Source organism: Carettochelys insculpta, chromosome 5 (genome assembly GCF_033958435.1).
Source record: "Carettochelys insculpta isolate YL-2023 chromosome 5, ASM3395843v1, whole genome shotgun sequence".
Classification (NCBI taxonomy): Eukaryota; Metazoa; Chordata; order Testudines; family Carettochelyidae; genus Carettochelys; species Carettochelys insculpta.
In genome coordinates this window covers 65,233,134-65,258,905 of record NC_134141.1, presented here as the reverse complement: position 1 = coordinate 65,258,905, position 25,772 = coordinate 65,233,134, and the positions used below count along the sequence as shown (strand labels likewise).

Here is a 25,772-nt window from a genome sequence, read left to right as displayed (position 1 = left end):
GGCTGCCATCCCCAGCCACTTCCCCAACACTGCCTGGGTCTCCCTGGCCCCAACTGCTGGCTTCCACCTCCTGGTCCCTGCCACCAGACCACAGGCTCCCCGGTCATGGGACCACCAGCATTCTGGCCCGGGCTACCTGGTTCAGCTTCAGGTAACCAGCTTCCCGGCCCTGACTCCTGTTCTCCAGGCTCAGGTTCTGGCTCTTTGGCCATGGCTGCCATTTCCTGACAATGGCTGCCCTGGTCCCACTGCTCCTTGCTGGAGCCCTGTTCCCACTAACTCCTTGCCAGCTCCTTAGCCTGGCCGTGGCGCCAGAGCTTCAGGCCCCCATCTTCCTGGTTGCAGCTCCCCTCCATCATCTTGGCCCCAGCTGGGACTACCCAACTTCCAGCCCTCTCACCAGCTCTAGTTACCCATCCCAGGCTAAGGCTCCCACCTGCTTGACTCCAAGCTAGCTCCCACTTCCAGCTGCCTGGGCTGTCTGGTCCAACAACATCCATGGTCCATGGATGATGTTGGACAAGAGAGTTCTGGTTCTCAACCTAGTAATAATATTTACACATTTCTTGAGAGTAGTTTTCAAAAAAAATCTTAGGATATGTGATGGCCCTTTCCTTTAAGCTGTTCTTGCATCTTTTTGCTAGGTGTATTCAGAGCATAAAATAGATAAAATGGTTTGGCTGTTATGGTGCTGTAGCAGAAGATGCCATTGATTACATGGAGTTCAACTGTGATATCACAACATTGTATTCTGCTTTAAATACTGATTATTGGAACTGTAGCAGTAGAAACACAGACCCTGAAGGACTTAATTTGCTTCCTGACATTTAAATAGAAGAGGAACTGATCATTAACTATTTTATTTGAGTAAATACTTAAAAATTTAGTGGGAAGTTGAATACCTTATTACCTCAGACTCTTTTGGAAGTCCTCCTGTTTTAAAGACTGTGTGTATATGTGTTAACTTTTTGAGGTTTAAATATATTCTTTGTATGTTTCTAAACTCATATTTGACCTTTTGAAATCAGATTAATTGACCATTGAGTATAACAGGCTCTAAACACACTTTTCACTTTTTCTTCATATTTAGTATTTATTTTACATTAAATCCTGTAATCTTAATCAAGGATCAGAGTCTCATTGTGCTTGGCATGCATTGATAAGAAAATAGTTCCTGCCTCAGGAAACCTGCTTTCTGTATTTCAGACAATAAACAACAGGTGTATGGAACAAACAATTGTAGTAGGTGTTACTTGGAAGGTTTAGGTAACAATTAAACATAGATGAACTTTGCTGTAATTATGAGTTTTCAGATATATTTTAAAAATTTTGTCTTAGTAATTACTATTTCCTTCTATCTGGTTGTCTACAAGTTTCTGTGATAGCGCTAAAAGAAGTGCAGGCATTACTGGCTATTGAGGAAAATGGGGAAGGTTTTCTAATCCCAATATGCTCTCTCTGTTATTTATTTCTCTTTTGCTCTCTGTGGGCCTGTGAACCTACATCTCCTGTGAACCATTTAAGTCAATTACAGTTTTGGGTTCACAAATAATGCAGGATTGAGGATGGTTTTTTAGTGATTTTCTGAGTATTTGACATTAACACTTCTCCAAACCTCCAAGTGCTATAAAGAAAAATAAAATTAATTTTTTGAGTTTCGATTTACCTGTCATACCACAGCTTACCTCATTCCCAGCTTCACTGGTTATGTTCTTCTAGAACATGGTTGTTCAATTAATACTATTTTCCCTGAACCAGTTTAATGTGTGACAGTATTTCCAAACTTGGGTTATCATCCTAAATAGGGGTCATAGGGTTCTCTATAAACTGTGCAGAATATAATTTATCATGGCTTTTAAAAACTAAACTTTCCAGTGTTACAGCACAATTAGTACCTAATTAAAAATAGATGAATATTTGAACCTCTTTAATTTGGCAATCCTGGGAAACAGAGTATGCCAGATTAAAGATTTTGCTAAAACGGAGTGGGAGGAGGGGTTGAGGATGGTGCTGCGGGGTCTGGGTGTAAGGGTGCGATAGGGTGGGATGATTACCTGGCATCTTAGTCCCTGGGGCACATGTGGGTCTGTATCCTGTGCTGCTCCCAGGCATCACCCCGACCTCTATGAGAGCAGTGAGGAAAAATCTAAGAGTAAGTGGCTCTCTGCGTGTTGCTGTTACCACAGCTAGGAGAGGAGGGGGAGCAGCAGCATGCAGAGCTGCTTCCTCCTTTGTAAAATGGATGTGCCTTGATTAGGGACTCCTGGAGTATGGAGGTTCCAGTGTAATTCTTCTGTTCTGGGAGATAAATATGCTCTAATTTTGTGATATCTAGTGAGCGGGGTGGGCAGGGAGAAAAATTAATTAAATAAGGCTTTGTCTACACTACTTTTGTTAGAAGTGTGAACAACACTCTGATAAGTTTCACCAACAGAAGTACCAATGTGACCAGTGCTGTCCTGGCAGGAAATGCTCTCCCATGGATGCAGATACTGGTTGTGGGGGTGATTTAATGGTTCTGACGGGAGAGCTTTCTCATCTGACATAGAGCAACTATGTGGGAGATCTTACAGCAGCACAACTGCGGTCATACAGCTGTGCTGATGTAATATCTCTACTCTGTAGTGTTGACAAAACCTAAGAATGTAAATATGCGAATACTAAAATGGCTCAACTGTCATCCTTACTGTAAGGAAGGTCATGTCTTCCTTTACATCATGTGCTCTAGAGTTGCACCTACCCAGACTGGTGTTTAAAGAGTGACTGCATTGCTTTTCATGGGGGTGGTAACTCCAACTCTATACTTTAGCTGGGGGTACAAGAGGAGCTGTCTCAGCTGGACCGTGTGGTGGGGAGCCCCAGAGAGCAAGAAGATGGATTTCAGTGGTACACTAGGTAGCACACCAGGGAACATCCCAATGGGTTTTCTGTGACCGCACCTCATTTCACACTATATTGGCCCTTTCCAGCCCTCTGAAATCTCATCTTCTGTGAATTTTCAGAGATGACAGCTAAGGGCTCAGATATCTCCTCTGTCAGCTCATTAAGTATAGCGTGAATTTGATCAGGGCTGGGTAACCTGAAGACGTCCAACTTTTCTAGGTTATTTGTAAGTTGTTGTTTTCCTGTTTCAACCTCTGGATCTACCTCATTGTCCTAGTATACATTATTGTAGGTGTCCAGTCATCACTAACCTTCTTGTTGAAAACCTAAACAGAGTCATCATTAAGCACTTCTGCCATTTCCACATTTTCTATTATTCTTTTTCCCTCTTCATTGAGTAATAGTCCTACCCTGGCCTTGGTCTTCCTCTTGCTTCTAATATATTTGTCAAATGTTTTCTTGTTACTCTGTCTCTTCCTACGTTGAACTCTTTCTGTACCTTTACCTTTTTGCCCCTACATACTTGTGTTTATATTCATTCTTGATAATTTTATCTAGTTTCCACTTTTTCGTAAGACTCTTTTTGTATTTTTAGATCATTCAAGATCTGGTTTAAGGCAGTGTGGGCTCTTGCCATACTTTCTGTCTTTTCTATGCAGTGGAATAGTTTGTTCTTGCGTTCTTCATCAGGTCTCTTTGAAAAACTGCCACCTGTCTTCAATTGTTTTTCCTCTTAGTCTTGTTTCCCATGGGACCTTCTCTACCAATTCCCTGAGTTTGCTAAATTCTATCTTCTTGAAGTCCACTTTAGTTCCAGTTCAAAGGATAGAAATCATTGCAAGGAGTGCTTGACTCAAGGGCCCATCTCTCTCATGCATTCCTTGGTGCAATTCATCTTTACTGCATCTCTGGAACCAGGATCTAGCACATTATTCCATCAGAGAGCACCTTGTGTCCATCGCCCCATTCCACCAGCTGTTCCAGCATCGGACTGTGTTTTCTTATGACATGACAGATTCCTGAAGGGCCGTGAGAGTCTTTTTATGGGAACAGATCCCTGTCTGATAGTGGGATCTTAATGTAGTTTTCTCTAGGCTCACTGGCTCACCCTTCAAGCAGGTGCACTCCTGCACCCTTTCCTGCTTGTCTTGGAAGGTCACTCTCCTAGTGGTGGTGACATCAGTGAGATGAGTCTTGGAGATAAAGGCTTTAACCGTGGAATACCTTATACAAATTTTTATAAGAAAAGGTTCCAGCTGCAGTCCAAAGGTGGCATCTTCCTTTCATGGCTATGTTTACAGTATAGCCATAGTGACAGAAGTGACTGTCGGAAGGTATCTTCTGACAAAACTTCTGTCGACAGATTGCACCAGACAGCAAAGCAGATAGAAAAAGGAATCTGCTGTGTCAGCAGACCACGGCTTAACTGCCTGCTCTCTTGACAGAACAGATGACCAGAAGCACAGCAGACAGGGCTGCCTGGTGACCCAGAAGCTCTGCCTGTTGGCAGAGGGCCTCACAGTGTGTCCACATGGCTTTTTTTTTTGTTGACAGATTCTGTTCAGAAGGGTGTTCTGCCACATGGGGGAGAAGCAGAAGTCTGTTGACGAAAATGCTGTCTTCTGTTGATTTACTGTTGGCAGAATGTAGATGCTCCGCGAGTTTTGTCGACAAAACTCTCTAGTGTAGATGTAGCTGGTATGAACCAGGACATCTTCCTTTTTCTTTTCTGTCCCAAGCCACGAGAGACTGTGGAGAAGTGTCTGGATGCCCAGAGGGCTTTGGCCTTTTACTTCGAGCACGCCAGTCTTTGTCACAAATTGATCCAGCTCCTCTTGGCTAGAGTGGATAGGGTGAAGGGCTTTACAGTTTCCTCACAGAGAATTTCCAACTCTATCACCTCTTGCATAAGGACCTGTTATAAACTGCCAAGTGTACTGCTCCTGCAATTTATCTAAGCCCATTTGACTGGAATGCAGGCATCTTCAGAAGCCTTTCTGGCACGCATCCTGATCCTGGACACCTATAGAGCTGCGATGCGGTCCTCAGTCCCCATGTTTGCACCTTATTATCTTAGTAGGTTAGAGATGATGCTGGGTTAGGCTGACTGTGTTACAATCTATGTGGTCATGAACACCTTTTTGCTTCCATTGGTATTGCTTGGAGTTATATAATATGGACTGAACATGAGCAAGTATGCAAAGAAAAAAATGGTTACTTGTCCCATAATTGGTGATAGACACATGCAATGTTTTGGAGGAATGACTCAAGGACTGGAAAATATCTTGCGTGGGAAGACCAGTGTTCACTCTAATTTTTTCCATTTGTGGGCAGAATAAATTTTTTGTGCACAAAGGCATTTGTGAATGTGTGCCACCAATAGAAACGCATGATGCCCACTGTGGGCATTCTGCTAATCATCTGGGTGGTCCTTGAATTTCTCTAGGGTGGCTGCCTATATTAGGTGCTCAGCTTCCAGAGAACACTGGTAGAGACCCCAGAAGCTTGGTCTGTTTTTTTTATCACAGGGAAAGTTAGAATTACCTATGTGAAGAGTATACCACAGGTAGTAGAGTTGTTTTTTTTAATCTAGCAGATGAAGGTATATTAAGATCAGTGAAGTTGTTGTTTGAGAAAACCAGAAATAGTGTGCCACTTCTTAACAGTAAAAGATAACAAACCATTGCTAATGGTGGATTCTTCTATGAGTGTCCCTGTGGGTGCTCCACAATAGGTGTCGGGCTTGCCCGGAGCCGCAGATCGGAACTCTTCCAGCAGTTCCTCCTGGATCGTGCATGCGCCGGCGTGCACCGCTCCCTTGCACGCCCCCGGCCACGTGCGCAATCCAGTCCCCGCCAGTTCCTTCTCAACAGCCATCGGCTGCAGACGGAATCCGCTCAGGCTATGGCCAGAGTCAGATTAGATAGTGTTTCTACGTGTAAATTGTTGTTTTTTTCTGGTTAAAAAAAAAAAAAAGAGAGAGAAAGCAAGAGAATATCAAATATATATATATATAATGAAAAGAGAGAGAGGAGCAGAGAAGACCAGTGGACGTGAAGGCCAGTAGGCCTCCCCTTGCAGGCGGGTGTCCGCGACTCGGGTAAACAGGCACGAATTAAGTGTCAAGTACCCTATTAACAGTAAAAAAAAGACTCACCGCAATGTCCTCTTCAGGCTTTAAAAAGTGTGAGTCTTGCTGCGAAGCTATGCTGGCCTCCGATGGGCATAGTGAATGCATCCGGTGCCTGGGGGAATCACACGTTACCCAGAAGTGTTCCCACTGTGCTAAGCTCACAGCCAGGGCCAGGAAAGACAGGGAAATGCGGCTTAAAGTGCTCCTGTTTGATAAGGCTCTCCAGCCAGACTTGCCGGAGAGGCCTCAACCAGAAGGGCCCTCTGGGCTCCACAAGAGGAAGGTGGCTTCTCTCACCCCCTCGGTGCAGAAAAGGAGGAAGCTCTCCCCAGCCCGATCCCTGCCGGCGGGTTCAGCGAGCAGGATGGGCGGAGCACACAGCCCCCAGCCGCATACTCAGACAAGCGGCAGCGCAGCAGCGCACATGGCAGAGGCTGAGCCTCCGATTACAAAACAGCTGGCATGCGTGGCACCTAGAGCAGTGGCCAGGCAAGCACCGGAACCGGTGGCACCGACTCCCGCGGCACCAACGGTGCAGGGCCCACAGGCAAGGAGCCTGCAGGCACTGGAGGACGTTATCCGCGCGGCACCGCAGCTGAGCGGGCCGAGCGCAGCGCCAACAGCGGGGCCGAGATCCCCGGCGCTGGAGGGGGCAGCGCCAGCCCCGCAGGGGAGGGGAAAGGTAAAATGGAAAACCCGGCACCGCAGCCCTTCTTCAGATACGGCTGCACTGTTGCTATCAACAAGCCTTCCCCTTATGCTGCACACGCCACCCAGAAGGTCGGGGTCTCCACCAGCCTATCCAGACCCCCCTTCTCCATTCCTCCAGCCAATGTCACCATGGCTTGGGCCACCTTTGCCCTTTCTGGGACTGGATCCCTTGGAGTACTATCACAAACCAGTTTCACCGCGATCTGTGTCGTCGCGGAGATCTCGCTCTCCCAGACATCGGGGGTACACACCCCGAGAGTGGTCCAGGTCTCCATCCCCGGACCCGTGCCCGTGCTGCCATGGTCGTCCTTATCCTGCTGGACGCAGACACCCTAGGCCAACACCCAGGGGCAGGTCCCCTCCTGCGGTCCAATACCCACGGGAACACTCCTGGCCGGGGATGGAAACACAGTGATCTCAAGGGGAGTTAATTTTAGAACCCCGAGACTTCCCTTCGCAATCCTCCAGCGAGCGGGTGTATCATTGGCCTCAGGAACCGGAGAGTTTGAGGGAGGTTTACCCTAGTGGTTCCTCCTCATCTTCCCCAAATGAGGCCATGGCCCCCGGGGATGTTGCTCCCCTGGATGACCTCAAACAGTTTCAGGAGCTGTTTAAAAGGGTGGCTTTCACGCAAGGCATCCAAACGGCAGAAGTGCAGGAGAAACATCACAAACTCCTGAAAAATTTGAGACCCCCGGCTTCATCCAAAATTGCTATCCCGCTGGATGAAGCCATTATGGAGTCAGCCACTACCATATGGCAGACCCCGGCCTCCGCTCCGCCTATGAACAAGAGAGCGGATAAGAAGTACTTCGTCCCAGCAAAGGGCATGGAGTTCCTCTTCAGTCACCCACAACCAAACTCACTGGTGGTCGAATCGTCCCAGCAGAGATCAAAGACTTCTCAGTACAAATCGGGGGGATCATACAAAGATGCCAAGAAGCTAGAACTGTTTGGCAGGAAGGTATATTCCTCTTCCACCCTGCTATTGAGAATGGTGAATTATGTGGCACACCTAGCGAACCATAATTTTGATAATTACTCCAGGCTTACTTCTCTCATGGACTCACTTCCGGAAGATAAGAAGCCGGTGTTAAAGGCAATTGTGCAAGAGGGCTACACAGCTTCGAGGAGGGGAGTCCAGATCGCCCTGGATGTGGCAGATACGGCGGCACGCTCAACGGCTACAGCAGTGGTCATGCGTAGAGAATCCTGGCTCCAGACATGGGGTATCCCGAGGGACCTACAGGCGAAGATTGTGGATCTTCCCTTTGACACGCAAAAGTTGTTCGCAGACTCAACCGACTCGGTCCTCCGCTCCAGTAAGGACTCGAGAGCTACACTTAGAACCCTGGGTATTTATACCCCTCCGTATAGGAAGAAAAAATATTACCCTCAGCAAAGATGCTACCCATACCAACCACAGCGTGCGCAGTATCAACGGGGCTACGACCAAGGGCGACATCAACAGCAGCAACAGTACAGAACGCCCAGGCAATGCTCTCAACAAAGCCGTACATCCTCGGGGCAGGCCCAAAGGCAACAAGTTTGACAGGCATGTCAAGGGCTGCACTATCACCACCATCGTGCAATGCCCCTGCCATCTCTTGTTCCATCATTGCCTCAGACCATTTCACTCCCAATGGCAAAAGATCACCGCAGACAAATGGGTGTTGGAGATCATAGCCACGGGTTATGCAATCCCCTTCCAGTTGCTCCCACCGCCTAAACCTCCCTCCAGGCCCCACCTCAGGGACGCTACCCACGAGGCATGGCTCAAGCAGGAGGTGGACCACCTTATGTTCATGGGGCGGTGGAAAGAGTGCCAGAACAATTCCAGGGGAAAGGCTTTTATTCACGCTGTTTCCTCACAGAGAAGAAAACAGGAGGCTGGAGACCCATCTTAGATCTTCGGGGCCTCAACCGATACTTACGCGAACAACGTTTTCGGATGATTACAGTCGCCTCCATACTCACGGCACTGGATGATGGAGGATTGGTTTGCAGCCCTCGACTTGCAAGATGCTTACTTTCATATAACGATCCATCCGGCACACAGACGCTTCCTCCTCTTTATGGTCGGCAAGGAACACTTCCAGTACAGAGTTCTTCCGTTCGGCCTTTCCTCGGCCCCCAGAGTCTTTACCAAAACCCTGGCAGTGCTGTCAGCCTACCTGCACAGACAGGGGGTATTTATATTCCCATACCTGGACGACTGCCTTCTGAAAGGGGCCTCGAAGGCAGAGGTCCTAAGCATGATATGCGTCACAGCGGACACGTTTTCCTCGCTGGGCCTAGTCATCAATTTCGTGAAGTCAAAGACCGACCCCACACAAGACATAGAGTTCATAGGGGCACGTATAAACCCTAGTGCAGCAAGGGTGTACCTTCCCGACGCCCGCTTTATTGCCATCAGTTCGCTGGTGCAAGTCATTACATACAGCCCCACGGTGCCGGTCTTAACGTGCTTGCAGCTACTGGGCCACATGGCGGCAGCGACGTTTGTGGTGCAGAATGCCAGATTGCACATGCGCAGCCTGCAACATTGGCTGGCGAGCGTCTACAAACCGACATCCCACACTGTCTGCAGGGTGGTGTCGCCCACGACAGAGGTGCGCGAATCCCTGCGGTGGTGGGTAAACCCCAAAAACCTGCTAGCAGGGGTACCCTTTCACCAACCACAAATCTCTATGTTTCTTACTACCGACGCCTCCCACATAGGATGGGGGGCACATATCGGCGACAAGGTGACGCAAGGGCTATGATCCCCTGTGGAACAGTCACTGCACATAAACATACTGGAGCTCAGAGCAGTGTTCAACACCTGCAAGCATTTCCGAGACCACATATATGGCAAAGTAGTCGGGATCAATACAGAAAATACCTCCACTATGTTTTATATAAATCGACGAGGAGGAGCCCGATCCCGTGCCCTATGTGTGGAAGCAGTCCGACTGTGGAACTGGTGCATTGCCAACAACATAACGTTGAAAGCCTGATACTTGCCGGGCTCTCACAGTGTGAAAGCAGATCAGCTGAGCAGGCGCTTCGCACTCACGCACAAATGGCAGATCCGCTCCGATCTGGTGCGACCGATCTTTCATACGTGGGGGTTTCCCCAGATCGACCTGTTTGCCACCCAGCACAACAAGAAGTGTCCCCAGTACTGCTCCAGGGCAGGATTGGGGCGGGGCTCCCTAGGGGACGCATTCATGATTTCATGGAAGGGCCCCCTACTTTACGCGTTTCCCCCCCACAGCGCTTATCCACAAGGTCTTGCAGAAAGCCAGAAGGGAGAGAGCCCGCATGATTCTAGTAGTCCCATCGTGGGACCGGTAGCAATGGTTTCCCTTACTTCTGCGCATGTCGGATCGCCCACCGCTCCCTCTTCCGGTGGCGCCAGACCTCTCACAGGCCCAGGGGTCCATAGTTCATTCGCACCCTCAGGGTCTGTGCCTACAAGCATGGCTAATCCATGGCTCAGCTCCTGAGAAAGCACATGTACGGAGGGAGTACAACAAGTCCTGGAAAGTAGCCGAAGGACCTCCACCAGGAAGACTTACGAGCAGAAATGGACTCGATTTACAGCCTGGTGTTCCGCCAAGCAGTTAGCTTCACGTGATGTTCCTATACCTGTAATACAAGAATACTTATTGGACCTCAAGAGGGGCGGGCTTTCCCTATCCTCGATAAAAGTCCACCTCGCAGCTATATCTGCTTTCCGGCATACAGAGGAGGGGCCCACGGTATTTGCCCATCCTATCGTTACCAGGTTCCTGAGAAACCGCTTCCACCATCGTGGAACTTGGACTTGGTGCTCAGCACGCTAACGGGTCCACCCTTTGAACCATTAGCCACAGTTCCCCTGCGTCTCCTTACGATAAAAGCAACCTTCCTCCTTGCAGTTACGTCAGCTTGCAGGCTGAGTGAGCTTGCAGCAGTTATGGCAACGCTGCCCTGCACAGTATTCTCAAAGGAGGCGGTAACCTTACGGTTGCACCCGGCTTTTGTTCCCAAAGTTTCCTCAGAGTTCCACCTTAATGAACCAGTAGTTTTACCCTCATTTTACCCAAAGCCTCACAGCTCCAGCAAGGAGACATGCCTACATCTCCTGGACGTGAGGAGGGCGTTGGCCTTCTACATAGACAGAACTAAGTCCTTCCGTCAAAAAGAGACGCTTCTCGTATCTCTTGCTCCCAGGTCAAAAGGAGAAGTCTCTCTTCACAGAGAATCTCAAAGCACATTGTGTCCTGCATAAAAATGTGCTACGAACTTCAAAAGACTGCTTGCTGGCCCCGCCCAGGGCTCATTCCACCAGGGTGGTGGCGGCGTCAACAGCCTTTTTCAAGGGCATCGCGTTAAAAGACATCTGTAGAGCGGCGACTTGATCATCCTATGACACCTTCGCCAAGCATTATGCACTACATCGGGTATACCAAGAGGACACCCGTCTGTCGACAGCAGTCCTTTCGGGGGCAAGCTGCACATAAACTGATTACCCACCTCCTTACTTGGGTTACTGCTGGGTAGTCACCTATTGTGGAGCACCCATGGGGACACTGGTAGAAGAAAGAGAAGTTACTCACTGTAGTAACGGTGGTTCTTCGAGATGTGTCCCCGTGGGTGCTCCACCACCTGCCCATCCTCCCTGCTTCAGATCTCTGTTTAGTGTTTTTCAGGAGCATCCAAGGTGGTTGGTCAAGGAACTGGCGGGGACCGAATCGCGCACGTGGCCAGGGGTGTGCAAGGGAGCGGCGCGCGCCAGCGCGTGTGCGATCCAAGAGAAACTGCTGGAAGAGTTCCGATCTGCAGCGCTGGGCGAGCCCGACACCTATTGTGGAGCACCCACGGGGACACATCTCAAAGAACCACCGTTACTACGGTGAGTAACTTGTCTTTCTCAGTCATTTAAAACACTGAAATCGAGACTGGGTGTCTTGCTAAAACAGGTGCTTCAGTTGAACTAAATTTAGTAGGTTCCATGCAAAATTTATATGATGAAAAGCTTATATTATGTGTAGAACTGCAACCTAGATTATCATGTTGGTCCTTTCTGTCCTTAAAATACATCATGTGAGAGGGAGGGTCAACACTGGTGTGTTCCTTTGCAAGATTGTGGTCATAGTTTATAATGCATTCTTGGCTATTTTGGATGAAATATAGACTATGCAATGATACTACAGTTTTGTATAATTGAAACCCACAACTGTGTCAGCAGGAAAAAAGGTATAAGATGAAAAGTTCCCTAACGTTCTTTTTGACATGATATTCTGAGAAACACTGTAAATTTTCCTCTGCTATTCTGCAGCAGTAGTGGGCCAACAATAATATTCTTGGAAATCACACCATCCTTCTCTGCTAACCTTGATGCTGTTGAGTAGCAGAGTAAATAAAGAAGGTAAGTTGGCTAATGCTGCTTTATGTTTGTCAAATGTAGGATAAATTTGGTGTGAAAAATGGGTTTATGCTTGTCTTCTCAGTCTCTAAGGCCGTGTCTACACTGACGAAAAACTGCGAAGTGACCCTGCGCCTCATTAGCATGCCGCTGGCCACAGCTCTTCAAAATTGCTGCATTTTGCTCCCGTGCGGCTTGTCCAGACAGGGGTTGTTTTTGAAAGGACCCTGCCAACTTCGAACTCCACTTATTCCTATGAGCAATTCTGAAGAGCCGTGGCTGGCGGCATGCTAATGAGGTGCTGAATATGCATTTTAGAGCCTCATTAGTCATCTTTGAAATGGCCATTTGCATGGCCATTTTGAAGTTTTTTTTGTCAGTGTGGACATAGCCCTAGCGTGTCTATGTAACAGTGTTATCCTCATAAATTGGTTGGTGCATCTGTACAGCATCTCTTGTAACAATAGTTATATCAGTACATTCTGGGATTCCAGAAGGATTCATAATGCTCAGAACTGTTGCTGAAAGCAAAATCTTTTCTCTTATTTTTAAACCTGAAACACTGCATTATGAGATGGAACTAGAAGGACTGTTTAAGTTGGCATAGTGTCAGTATTTTTGGATTCCCATCCACATTGTTCAGATGATGCTGTAGATTTTTACCAGATTAGCTGGGCCTTAGCTAAACAACTCTTCCCAAGCCTTTCAGCTAGTGGATAATATGTGCTTATTATACAGGTTGAACCCCTCTCCTGTCTGGCACCCTTGGGACCTGACTGGTGCCAGACAAGAGAATTTGCTGGACCATGGAAGGTTAATATTGTATAACACATTACCAACACTTCCACTGCTTACTGAGCTCTTAGAAAACATTAAGGGGTAAATTACAGCTAAATAACAGCACAGAACAGAGAGAATCAGGCTGTAAACAAACTTTACGAGACCGCGGAAAACTTGGCCACACCCATTATAAGTGGCCAACCAGCTAACTAAAATCATTCTGGATTATGGATGCTGCCAGGTGAGAATGTTCTGGATTAGAGAGTTTCAATTTGTATTATAATTCTTGATTGTGGACCCAAATCGTTGTACAGGCATTACAAATTTAAGGTCTTTCAACCTTTGGTTTGTTGTCTTTTTGACTTAAGCAGGAAGAGACCTAGAAATCACAAAAAAACAAGAAGTGCTGTTGCACGTTATAGACTAACAGATTTTTCTGGAGCATGAGATTTTGTGGACAAAGATCCACTTTGTCAGATGCATATATCTCCAAAAATCTCTGAGTCTCTCGAGCACCACGGGACTTCTTGTTGTTTTTGCCGATACACACTAACATGGTTACCCCTCTGATATTAGAAATCACTGAGCATTAGAAGTGGAAAAGTTTGTGTACCTCCCCTTATCAATTGATCCTTACAGTGTATTTTCTAGTTTTTTTTTTAAATCCCAATCATCTAGCTTCCACTATACGCCTTGAAAATGTACACTATACACCTTAGCTTTCAGGTTATTAGCCAGTTCAAATTTAATCACAGTGTGTCCTGATGACCATCTGTGGCATGGAAATCTAGTGGCAGAAAGACATGCTTCAAGTATATAATGCTTAAATCATATGACCTCTTGTTCTTGGTGTAGGACAACAAAAGTTAGACATATTACACCAGATAATAAAGTATCATTGTTTATATGCCTTTTTAATGAAGCAGGGCATTGCTTATTTTATCCACTGATGCACATTGGGCAGCCAGTCATAGCCTTCGAGTTCAGAAGCTCAGAAATGTGAGGTATTTCAGTTCCTTTTGTTTTAGTAACACTATTGTTCATTGCAGTCATGAATATATAAGAAATACTCTTTTGTAAAGCTTGAGGAAGATTTTTCAATCATGTCTGTTCAGCAGGAACATTTAAAAAAAAACCCCTCTGGGGGGTGATTAAACATTCATTTAAGGGTTGGCTTGTTTTATTATTTGTTTTGTGAGAAATGTATAGGTAAGGAGGCAATAAATTCACTCCCTGTTTATCCTTTACTTGCTGGTTTTTTTTTTGGTGTCCAAGTGAAACTGAAGTCAATTAAACTGCAGTGTTCTTGCATCTTTTTCTTTTATATTTAACTACAGAATGTTGATAGAGCATGATCAGTGAATTCCATGGAGTTCACCTCCTGACGTAAATTTTTATAAGACTTACAGTTCTAGTTCAGTGAAGATTATTTCAATATAAAGCCTTTATTATCTGAAAAGTGCATGTACTTAATTGAAAAGTATGTGGGTGATCTGACATACTGAAAATTTCCATACTAAAAATGGGCATAGAAACTGAGCCATTTTGAAAAGGATTTTAATTGTGACTCTTGGAAATGTGAATGAAAATTAAGCAGAATGCCCAATTATGTGTCTTTGAAATTATATCCCCTAAACTACTACTGTGCTTTAATAGTTATTTTAAAAAGTTATGTTTTTATTCCCAGATATTTGTACCCAGCAGCAAAAATATTTGGGGGGGGGGGAAGATACTAATTCAACTGGCTCCCACTGAAACCCACTTATGCCCTTAGCAAGGGACCAGTGGGGCTTGCTCACCAGGGGAGATGTTCCCCACTGGCTAAGATATTTTGGGGGGGACTAGTTCACCTACTTCAACATTTCAGCTGATTCTGCAGCAGCATACCACAGTCCCCTTCCCAAATGTTTTCGGGGGCTCAGTGTCCATTGCAGACGCGTGCTTGTTTGGTATTTCTGTTATAAAATCTTTTTCCGGACATTTCCTATATTTCCTCATGCTTTGACCCCCAAAAACACAAGGTGGAGGGCCCATTGGGATTCCTGTTTCCGTTATAAGTTCAGTGTGTGAGGTTTCACTGCCATCCCTCATATTGGCAATGTCTGAGTAGCGAACAGGGAAAACAATGATCTTTTTTCCTAGACTCTTCTATCTTCTTTCTTCTAACTTTGAGAATATAGTCTGTCCCTGTGTTATTTTCAGGGATTGAATGCAATGACGGGGGGGCAATGTCAGTGGGTGGTGCCTGAGAACACAGCCTGTGCACAGAAGCCTGATAGTGCACCAGAAAGCCCAGCGCCATGCCCTCAGCAACTCTTTTTTCAAAAACTTTCCTATCGTCTCTTTCTTCAAGCTTTTCAGGGTCCTTGTATTACTTTCAGGGATCGGATGCAGTCTCAGGAGCGGGGACAGTCAGTGGATGGTCAGTTGAGAATACAGTTGCAGAAGAAAAAGATTTCTGTTCACTTTTTTGCCATGTTGTGGATGCCCTACTTTTCCTTCCTTCCAATTTGGACGTTTGCTTAACATGGGAGGGGAATGAAGAAAATGCAATTTGGGAAGATGATGTCAAAGACGATTGAGCATACCGAGAATGTTACAGAGATGAGGAAACTGGGATAGGTTCCCACAATGCACTACTGCAAAATTCAATGTTTGCGAGTTGAGTGTGGCAGCAATAAGTCGACTTTGTGAGGAGCATGTGGGGGAGGTCTGGATAGTCAAAATCGACTTTATAAATTCAAGAGTTACAAAATTGATATTAATAAATTCACTTTATCTCGTTGTATAGACGCAATCAATGTGATTACAACATGCTCCTTGGCCTTGTGTGTTAAACTATTGAGATTCTTCATTAGGGTTGCATTAATACCTTGTTACTAGCTTAGTTTGTTGAGGTCACCCTAATATTTCAAAAAGAGTATTTTCTTCATTGTAGTTTATTCAGTGAATTCAGTTCAATTAATAATTCACTGAAACTTTGAAAACCACTTTGTAGCAGAAAAAGCAGAAGAGCTTGCTTTCTCCTCCAATTTATAAATAAAATCCAGGAGTGAAAAGAATTTTTTTTTTTTTAAGTTCTCCATACCGAATATGGAGGAGTGATGTGTAGTATTTTCCGTTTATTCTAGAAATTATTTTTTCTTATCTACAGCTGCCAGGAGGAAGGGCTGGGTGTGGGGAGAGGGAGGGTGTAAGGGGTGTGTAGTGGCCAATGCAGCAGTCAGTCAGCAGGAGTATTGGTTGAGTCCCAGCTGTGCCTGGGGCAGTGTGTGAGGGGCCCTGCCCAGCCTCTTCCCTAAGAAAGGCAGGAGCAGGTGTTAGCCCTATGCTTCGGTTAGGCAGGTAGGTCTCTTAGGAGACTTGCCTTCAGTGACTCCTGCTTAATGTGATGCCCATAATGTCCTAGTGCAGGGGTGCACAGAGGAGGGGGAATTTTGTAAGAAAGACAAAATTGTTGTCTCCTCTCCCCTCCCCACGGCCCCTTCTGACTCCTCTGGCCTTCGCTGGCTTATCCCTCATCCCCGCAGCCTCCACTGCTGCTGTCAGTGAGTAAGTGTAGAATGGTGTGTCACTTTGGGGAGACCTCCACTTGCTCTGGGACTGTTGGGGCAGGTGTGTGTGTGGGAGGGGTGTTTGACAGTGACTCCGCTGATTGCAGGGATGAAAAGTGGAGCCCAATTTAAAAAGTTGGCTCATCTCTGTACTAGCCACATGTGGCTGTTTTGTTGGCTATTTGTCTTGAACAATAAATATATTTTCAGAATAACATGGCTAGTTCATTACACCGTGGCTGCAGAGTGTCACAGCTAAGTACAACGTGGAACAGATCATTTAGCAAGAGTAGCTAATACGCATTTCATGAAAACATTCAAGGTGAAGTGTCTCGTTAACATCCATTCAGTCATAGGGAGGACAGGAAAGCAAGTGGGAGCAGCTGGTAGGGGTTGTTAGAGGGTTGTAATAAGACATAAATTCAGCTTCTCTCTCCAATCCATGATTTTAGTGTCTAATGGAGTTAAGAATTGAAGCATCCAGGCTTGTCGTTTGAAAGTGTTGTGTAGGTTTCCTTTGAAGGCAAGGCCTGATATGTCAGTGATCCTTATGCAGGCTTGGGATAACAATCAATGGCTGTGACAGGGGTGTCGAGTTTTCATAAATTTTGGTGGTGTCTAGAGCTTGCATCCCTCTCCCACATGCCCTCACCCCGCCTGAAGCTGTGAGAGCGTATTTGGGTAGGGAGGAATGGTGTGGACTATGGGAGCAAATACACTATTTTCCTCATTTTAGTTTATTCAAGTCATTCAGTTCAATTAATAGTGCATCGAAACTCAGAAAAGCACTTGGGAGGTGAAAAGGCAAACCAGACTGTTTTTCTCTTCCAGTCTGTGAATAAAATCTATCTTGAAAGATATGGTGACAAGAAATAATTATTTCACTTTATTAACTTCCTGAGACTTGCTTTGTTTAGTAAATCAGTTTTGAAGTACAAAACCTGTTTTGAGAAAATGTTAACTTCTCTAGCCAGAATATTTAGCACAGTTTTATTTACTGAAAAAGTTAAAATGCTGGTTTTTTGCTTTTTTTTAAATAAATTTGAATTTCCATTAAAAAAAAAAAAACTTGACACCAATTGCAAGTAGAAAAATGGCCTAAGGATTGAGAAACTATGAAATTAAATATTAAGTCATTATTTCACATAATGAAAAATATCAAAATAAAAACTGAATAAATGTATATTAAGCTTCATAACTTCTTAAATGCACGCAGAAAATAGTACATCATCCTGGTTAGTAGTTACCAACCAAATTTTTTGGGACAATAACTAAAGAATGCAAATATAAGACACAATTTAAAACAATGATTTCAATCAAGGTTTCCTATGTGCTAATTTAAATAATGAATAAATGAGTTATTTAAAATGTTTTTATTTAAATTGGTTTACCATGTCAAAATTATATTGTGGAGTAGTTGTAGTGGAGATTTTGGTGTGTGTGTGTGTGTGTGTGTAGATATATCTTTTTGTCAAATTCCCTCCTTAATGGTAAATTTTTATCTGTTCAGCATTACATAGTCTCACATATTGATATTTTGCTGAAGTGAGAAATTTCTGTAATTAAAAGCAACTTAACTGGATATGAATTTTGTAGCAATATAAAGTCTAAGCCTTGTAAATCTTTCAAATATTTATCATCATGGAACTGAATTGAAAATAGGAGTGACAGTTTTGTGTAACATTTTAATTAGTTGTGGAAATGGTATATACAGTTAACTCTTTCATATCTGGCATTCTGTTATCCAGAACTCTCAAATACCTGGCATTTTAACCATAAGTAAATATTAGTTACGCTTTTTCCATAGGTACAGTATCAGGAAAGTAAATACAAATAAATACAACAAATAGTCTGTTTAGAGTTTACAATACTGCTGTTGTTGGTAAATAAAGTACTCTGCATATGTTTTTGTTTGTTTTTTAAAATCTAATCTTGTTTTTGTGTAGTGTTATGCATTGCTCGGTATACCTCTTCATTAAATAATAATAATAAAATAACACTTGTCATAGAGCTGGAGGGGACCTTGGGAGGTCATTAAGTCCAGTCCCCCCCCAGATCCCTAAATGGTCCCCTCTAGGGCTGAACTCACAACCCTGGGCTTAGCAGGCTAATGCACAAACCACTGAGTTATCCCTCCCAGCAGCTTCCAAGTCCCGGGGCTGCCGGATACGAAAGAGTTAACTGTATTATAGAACTTGTCTGTCACACTAAAGGTTTTCTGTGAACTCCATATTATGTCAATAACAAACATTGAGGTGGCACCTTAGAGGCTAACAAATTTATTAGGTCTGAGAAAGTGGGTTTTACCCACAAAAGTTCATGGCCTAATAAATTTGTTTGTCTATAAGAGGTCACAAGGCTGCTTGTTATTTATGAAGCTACAGACTAACATGGATACCCCTCTGAGACATATAAGCACTTTTCATTTTTGGTTATGTATATTTAACTTTGTCTTACAAATATCTAGCTGCACTGTGTAGGACTGAATTCTTTGCCCCATTGATGTCAATGTGAGGTTTGTCACTGAAGTGATTGCCCACTGACCAGTAGCTGTCCGGGGTTGCAGGCTTTCACAGAGCTATTGCCACTTGCTTCTGAACTGTGTGAGCAGATCTCATTTTGGTATTTCTGTGCTTCAGGGAGAGGGGAAGCAATTCACAAAGTTCCATGAAAGTGGCCTTGCATACGCAAAACTTCTGGAGTGACTGATCTCCCATACCTGCGTAACAAGGCGATCCCATGTGTCTGAGTTTCCTTCACGGTCTCAGAATCAGTGCTCCACTGTGTACACACCATTGAGAGCAGCCAGCATCTGCCCGTTGCTCCTCTCCAGTGTTTCACATATGTGTCCATGTCCTTCTCAGGGTCTTCATTGCCCTATCTGCCATTGCTTAGGCTTTGCACATATCATACCATAATGAAAGAGGAGTTCCCGATACTTGGCTCAGTTTGAAGCTGGATGAGGTCCATACTCGCCTGGGACTTGCATGGATGGTGGCCAACATTTTCCTACAGTGAAAAAGGATGTGAAAACACTGTCATTGATTTCAAGTAACCGGGTGCGGAGATAAGTGCACTATGGGAGGCTGCACAATAGCATAGTGAGCCTGACGAAACATTCTCCGACCCACATCATGAAAGAGTGTCTGTGGAAGAGCCAATAGGGATGTGTTATGTACATGCTTTTAAGTATCCCCTATGCAGCAGGTACAACACAGAGATATTAAGGTAGCTGCTTGATTTGGTTTGCTGCCAGGTATGGTAAGGAACATATTGGGGCAGTCTTTCAAAGCATGTGCAAGACAGTAGATTCAAAAAGCAGGTCCTGCAACTGTGCAAGTCTCTGCCTTAGCAAAAGTGGGGGCATGGTGGCTATCAAAGCTGTGGCTCACGTGGCTGCTCCTTGTTTCCCCCCACTTCACTGGGAAAGAGAGTGTTTCCCTTAAGTTACATAGCTTCTTTGGCTTCATCTAGTTGCAATGCATGACATCAGCCTTCTCCAAATCACACACAATAATAAGGTGTGGAGGCTCACTCAATGTGGAAAGCTGATCCTTATGGGGCACTGCTTTGTGCTGCAATGACAGTGGAACACTTACTGGTGGCTCAGCGTGGAAAGGTCTCCTGTCATGGACATCAGATTAAGGCAAGCCTCCCCAGAAACCTGGGGAGAAGGGTTAAAACTTGGTATGGGTAATGCATTTCTTTTCACCTCTCAATTTCATTTTTCCTTCAGTTAGCTTGGCATACAGCAGTTATTTTGGTAAGTACAAACCAGGTATGTATATGCAGTGTTGCTACACCACAGCTCGTATCGGATAATTAGGGCATCATCGCTGAAGACATGGGTCTCTGTGAGGACACTGATTTTAGTGTGACAATTCTTCAGCTTTATGTTGAGGAGCTTCTGAAGCAAGTGCTTGATGCTCTCATTGCCAGTTTTTCTGGTGTTTTCTGGAGGTAACCCAGGTCTCACAGTTGCAGAGTTGGCATTACCACCATTTTATAAATTTAGTCTGGTATGTGTTCTGATATTGTCACTGTTGAAGACCTGGTGAGACAGTCTGCCAGAGAAAAGGCTGGTAAGTGGATTCTGTGCTGAATCTTGCCATATGTGTCTTATCTCTGTAAGAGATGGCTGCCAAGGTAGGAAAAGTACCCTGCATTTTCTAGTGGTTCCTTGTCATTATAGATCATTCTCACTGAGTCTGATGATTAACTGGCAACTGGCCGGTGGAGAACTTTTGTGTTGCCAATATTCAGAGTTAGTCCTAGTTGTTCATAAGCTTCCGAGAAATAAGTGAGAGCTATTTTGTAGATCCTCCTTTGAATGTGCTGCTACAGCATGGTCATCTGCATACTGGACTTTGATTATTGTGGCTAATATTACTTTAGTTCTGTCCTTGGATCAGGAAAGGTTGAAGTAGTTGTTAGTCTGATATTGACAGCAGCCTCTGTCGTAGGCCATCTTGGCTTAATGATCTCATAGTTTTTAAGAAAATGGAGAAAGGGGTGGGTGCTTTTTTATGCCAGTTGGGATGACAGAGGTAGAGCCACTGCACAGGCTGAAGGAAATCATGGAGGAGCCTTAAAATGGTAATAAATTTTCTTGGGAAGCTAAACTTTGGTACGATTCTCCAAAGAGCTTTACGGTTGATAAGATCAAAGGCTTTGGTGAGATCAATAGAGGCCACATACAACTCCTGGCATTCTTGACCTTTTTTCTTGGATCTGTCTGGGTGCAAAAATTGTGGTGGTGGTTGCTTATGATGCTCTAAAGCCCCAAAGGAATTCTGGAAATAGTTCCTCTGCAGGTGGGAGAATGTGATTCAGTAAGATTCTAGCGAGAATCTTCCCAGCAATTGAGAGGAGGGCAATGACCCAATAATTGCCATAGTTGGCCCTGTCTCCCTTTTTTGAAAATGGCGTGGATGTTAGCATTATGTAAGTCAGCAGGATTTCTTTGGTGGGCCAGATTTTGAAGAACAGGAAATGAAGCTTTATTTCAACTGGACCAACCTCATTTGGCCTCACACCTCTTGAGATTTGAAGATGGTAATGCCATTCTTAAAGGTAACAGATCTATTTAAGAGCTGTGGAAGAAACACTACTAAAAACCTTCTAAACTGGAAATTGACTGTGACTAACATCACCATCAACTCCATCCCTCAGGACCCAATCTGGGAAATTCTTGCAAGCCCACCACACCTGAGGAGGCCCCACAAAATGAGTAATAAATAAAGAATAAAAAAGCATCAGGTCCTGATGGAATTCAAAGTAAATATTGGTTGCTAGAAAGTATAGAACTGTAGAATATACAGGTATAAAATCTGGAAGGATTCTGAGACCATTTAATATCTTTAATTTTTGAAATAAATTTTTTTTTTTAAAAGAGTGGACTGCCATGGCGTACAGTATGCTGTTTATGCCATGTGTATTAAACACTTCAAAAGTTCATAATAAAACACTGAAATAACTGACTTTTAGAAAAGTTTAGCAAGCACTCCGGATTCTTACTCAATTCTCAAACATGCATAATTGACTTTTGCCATCTTTATAATAGTGTTTCTAGCAAGATGCGTTGTGAATGCATCGATTACTGGAAACATTAATCAGATTTGTCAACAGGTGATGGCAATAAAATTGTAATTAGATCTGTTTGTGAAATTAATTACATAAGGAGAACTTGAATATCTTCCTCTTTGTTAATTGACAAGTTGATCAATTGTGCATGTTGCTTCACTGAATTCTGTCTACATATGCAGTCTACATACAGTGTTGTAGCTTAGTTCTTTGTATTAATAGAGAGTCCAAAATCTTTAATTAAAAGTTGAGAGTGCATGTTAATAGTGTGATGTGTCATAGAAGAATCATTTATGGAAAACAAATAAAGAGCTGACGTAGAGGTAAAAGGAATAATTTGGCTTTTGTAGTAGAGTTTGAGAGTGTTGAAATGGTAAAAGTCTCTTCAGTAATGTGCTTGTGACAATGCACATACGTTCAACAGTGTGTACTTCTTCATCATGCTGTATCGGGTGGATATCTGCGTGCATAATTTGCATAATGTAAAATATTGGTACTGTGGCAGTTTTGTATATGGAAACTCTCAAAAGACAGTTACAAATTTTCATTGTATGTTGTTCAGCAAAAGGTGTCCTTGTCCAAGAGAAGTACAGTGAATGACAGTCAGAAAAATATTAGTTAAAAACAAATGCCTACTGGAGTACGTTCACTTGTTGAAATATAAGGATAAGTCTGTGCTCTGGAGGCTTTACTGGCATAGGTAGGCTGCCATAGCTATGCTGCATAATCCCATAATATAAATGCAGGCCAAGGATAGTTTTCCATTGGTTTTCAAATGCCACCTCCCTTTGTAATGATATCTTTGTTGATGGAAACATTATTTCACTGCCAAACCTGTCTCTACACTGGACGTTATATAAGCAGAGCTACAGCCATCATGGATGTGGGATTTTTAATACCTTGACTGACATAGTTATGCTGATCTAAGTGAATTGTAGAGATGTTTGTTTTTCTTTGGGCAAACACAACATCCTAATGATTGCAAACCTGAGAAAAATACTACAGGGGGTTTCAGCTGAGACTGTGTAATCTCTTTACTTTACTCTGAGTAGGAGTTCTATGCAGAGTATAACTTAAAAAATGTGGTTTTGTTTTTTTTGAAGGGTTTATCAATTCATTTGATCCTGAGTAGAATGTTAGAGTTTACTAGTGAGGATGTGGCCATGCACATGATTTCTCTTTGGTACACAGAGTGGAAAGGGTTCATCTAGAAGATCACATATAGCCCAAATAAGTCTATTTCTTCTATATAGAAAAAATAAGTAAGTAATGGAAAATGTTGGTTTGATTAATTGAAAATAAGCTGTCTTTTAAAAATTGCACACACTTGCTGTCTTTGCAAAGCTGGAAAATGTGGTTCCAGAGGCTGAATTTTTGTGGTTGGAGGCAAAGGGCTTGCTTGATAGCTTTGTTATAATTGTTGTTTACTTGTAAGTTAGTGATTTTTTTAAATGCATTATAATGGTCATGACCATTGACTTTTAAATGTTACAGTAATTTTCAGAAACTGTTTAAAAATATTATAAGCTCAAACCAGTAGACATACAAACATACTTTTTTTAAAGTACTTTGGATCATGCAACTGTGGTAGTTTTTGTCTCTGAGAGATGAATTATTATTGGGTGCAGGTTGAACCTCTCTAGTCCAGCACCTGTTGTCTGGTGCCGAACAAGAGTATTTGCCTGACCATGGATGGTTAATAGTGTCTAGCAGCATTACCAACACTTTCACTGCTTAATGGGCTCTTAGAAGACCTTTAAGGGTAAGTTAAAGCTAAATAAAACAGCACACACTGAGAGCCAGGAGTGGTGGCTGTAAATAAACTTTGTGGGATCCCGGGAAACTTGGCTACACCCATGGTAAGTGGTTGACGGGCTAACTGAAATCATGCTGGATTACGGATGTTGCCAAACGAGAGAGTGTCAGACTAGAGAGGTTCAACCTGTATTGATAGTATTCTCACAACTGTACAGAAGACTACTGTTATCAAGAGTGCATCATATATATCAAAACACTCCCTGCCTTGGAGTGGGTATGTTCTAAGGCTCTGATCCTCTAATAAACTCTGGGTGGAGCTTTCTGCCTTCCTGGACTTTATTGCAGCATCCAGGCCTGAATGAAAGACAAATAAGACAAAACAAAGCAGATGCACAGGAAAACGCCAACTATAGTTGGTTGCAACTTTGGATGAGATTTGAATAAAGAATTTAGATCTGTAAATCAGAGTTTTTAGTTAGATAATTTTCAGTTGAATTGTTGTAGTGTGGAGGAGGGTTAGTCTCCAGTTTCAAAAGATGATGTGGAGAAAAAGTGACTTGGGACAATTTGTAAGTTGTAGGACATGGTAAAGCAGATTAAATGTGTGTTTGTAGATTTGTAGTGCTTATATATTTTCGTATTATGCCATCCAATTATTGTATTTTTTCCAACATATTAGAAGGAAGCAGTATTAAGTTTCCATATACTTCTATTAGGTTATACCTTTGAAAAGCAATTAACCAACTATTGCAATTACTCATCAAGGCTTATTTGTACACAAGCCCACTAAAGTCAGTGGAGTTTATGCCATATTTGGCAATCAGTAAGAAGAGCAGAACTTGGTCCAGTGCACCAATTAAAAAGAATTATCAGGGTTAGTCTCTTAAAAAAACACAAAAAACTGTCCAGATAAATCTTTAGATATATAAAAATCAGCGAACTTGTCTTGGATCTGACACACAATTGTGACTCCTTCATTTCAGGGTTTATTAACAAGCAATTACTTATCACTGTGCTGTTAAATTACTGCATGCATTTCCCCTTTTCCTTTTTCCTTCAGGAAAGGAGACGGAAAAAGCCAAAGATCGTTATGATAAAGCAACTATGAAACTTCACATGCTGCATAATCAGTATGTGTTGGCATTGAAGGGAGCACAGTTACATCAGCACCAGTACTACGACACTACACTCCCTCTGTTGCTAGATTCGTTACAGAAGATGCAGGAAGAAATGGTTAAAGCGCTGTAAGATTTTTTTTCTTGTGCTCTTGTTTTTTTTTTTTAAGTTTTAATCAATTTTATTTAATATCTCATTTAATTTTTATTTTATTGTTAGAAAATAATAAGCCAGGTTTATTTATTTCCCTAAAATTGAAGAGTCAAAAAAGTCAGGTGGCAGTTTTCTATAGAAAGTCCATTCAAATGAATTCCATGGTATTCAGGTTTAAGGGAGTTTGGTGGTCATGTCAAAGACTGGGCATTCTCACTATATGCTTTGAAAATATTAATTTGATTTTTGAGTGAATGCTCAGTCTTTATTTTTAAGGTTTGAAATGCATTATGTAAATTAAACTTCAATTTGCTAATCTTGCAGATCACTGTAAGTTTGCTTTGTGATTTCTCCCTTTTCATTTCAGTCGCAGATGGCAGTGTCAATTGTGAAGCACAATATTTTGGTGTCCGTGTACTGTTTTAATCCACTTCATAGCTGCCTAGACTTCCTTCTGTCTCACTTGGGGCATGTGAAATAAAGGCACTAACTTGACGTTGGCTCAGATGAACAATAGACAGAATATATCTCAGATGTTAGGTCTCACTCATTTCAACTTATGGAGGATAATCTTGCTCAATGTGTATGGAACTCTGAACAGTGTGAAAGGGACATGTCTTCATCTTTGGTTTTGAAAGAGGCCTTCAGAATGCCAGGTTCTGATGAGTCTTTATCTCTAGCTTTTATGTCTTGTGGTCCCTGGATT

The 25,772-nt window shown here is 43.4% G+C and overlaps 1 protein-coding gene across 18 annotated transcripts in view; it reads left to right on the top strand.

Moving 5' to 3' along the window:
- FER (FER tyrosine kinase) overlaps positions 1-25,772 on the top strand; it is a 443,173-nt gene that overhangs the window by 138,614 nt on the left and 278,787 nt on the right. For 17 of the 18 annotated variants that reach the window (XR_012645737.1, XR_012645738.1, XM_074995257.1 and 14 more), the window contains one exon: positions 24,858-25,041. Coding sequence is in view for 16 of the 18 variants with exons in the window: in XM_074995257.1 (XP_074851358.1) it covers positions 24,858-25,041 (184 nt within the window). In the remaining 2 variants the exon portion in view is untranslated. Of the gene's footprint in view, positions 1-23,142; positions 23,229-24,857; positions 25,042-25,772 lie in introns of those variants that run through there. The other variant, XM_074995263.1, reaches the window with a different exon arrangement.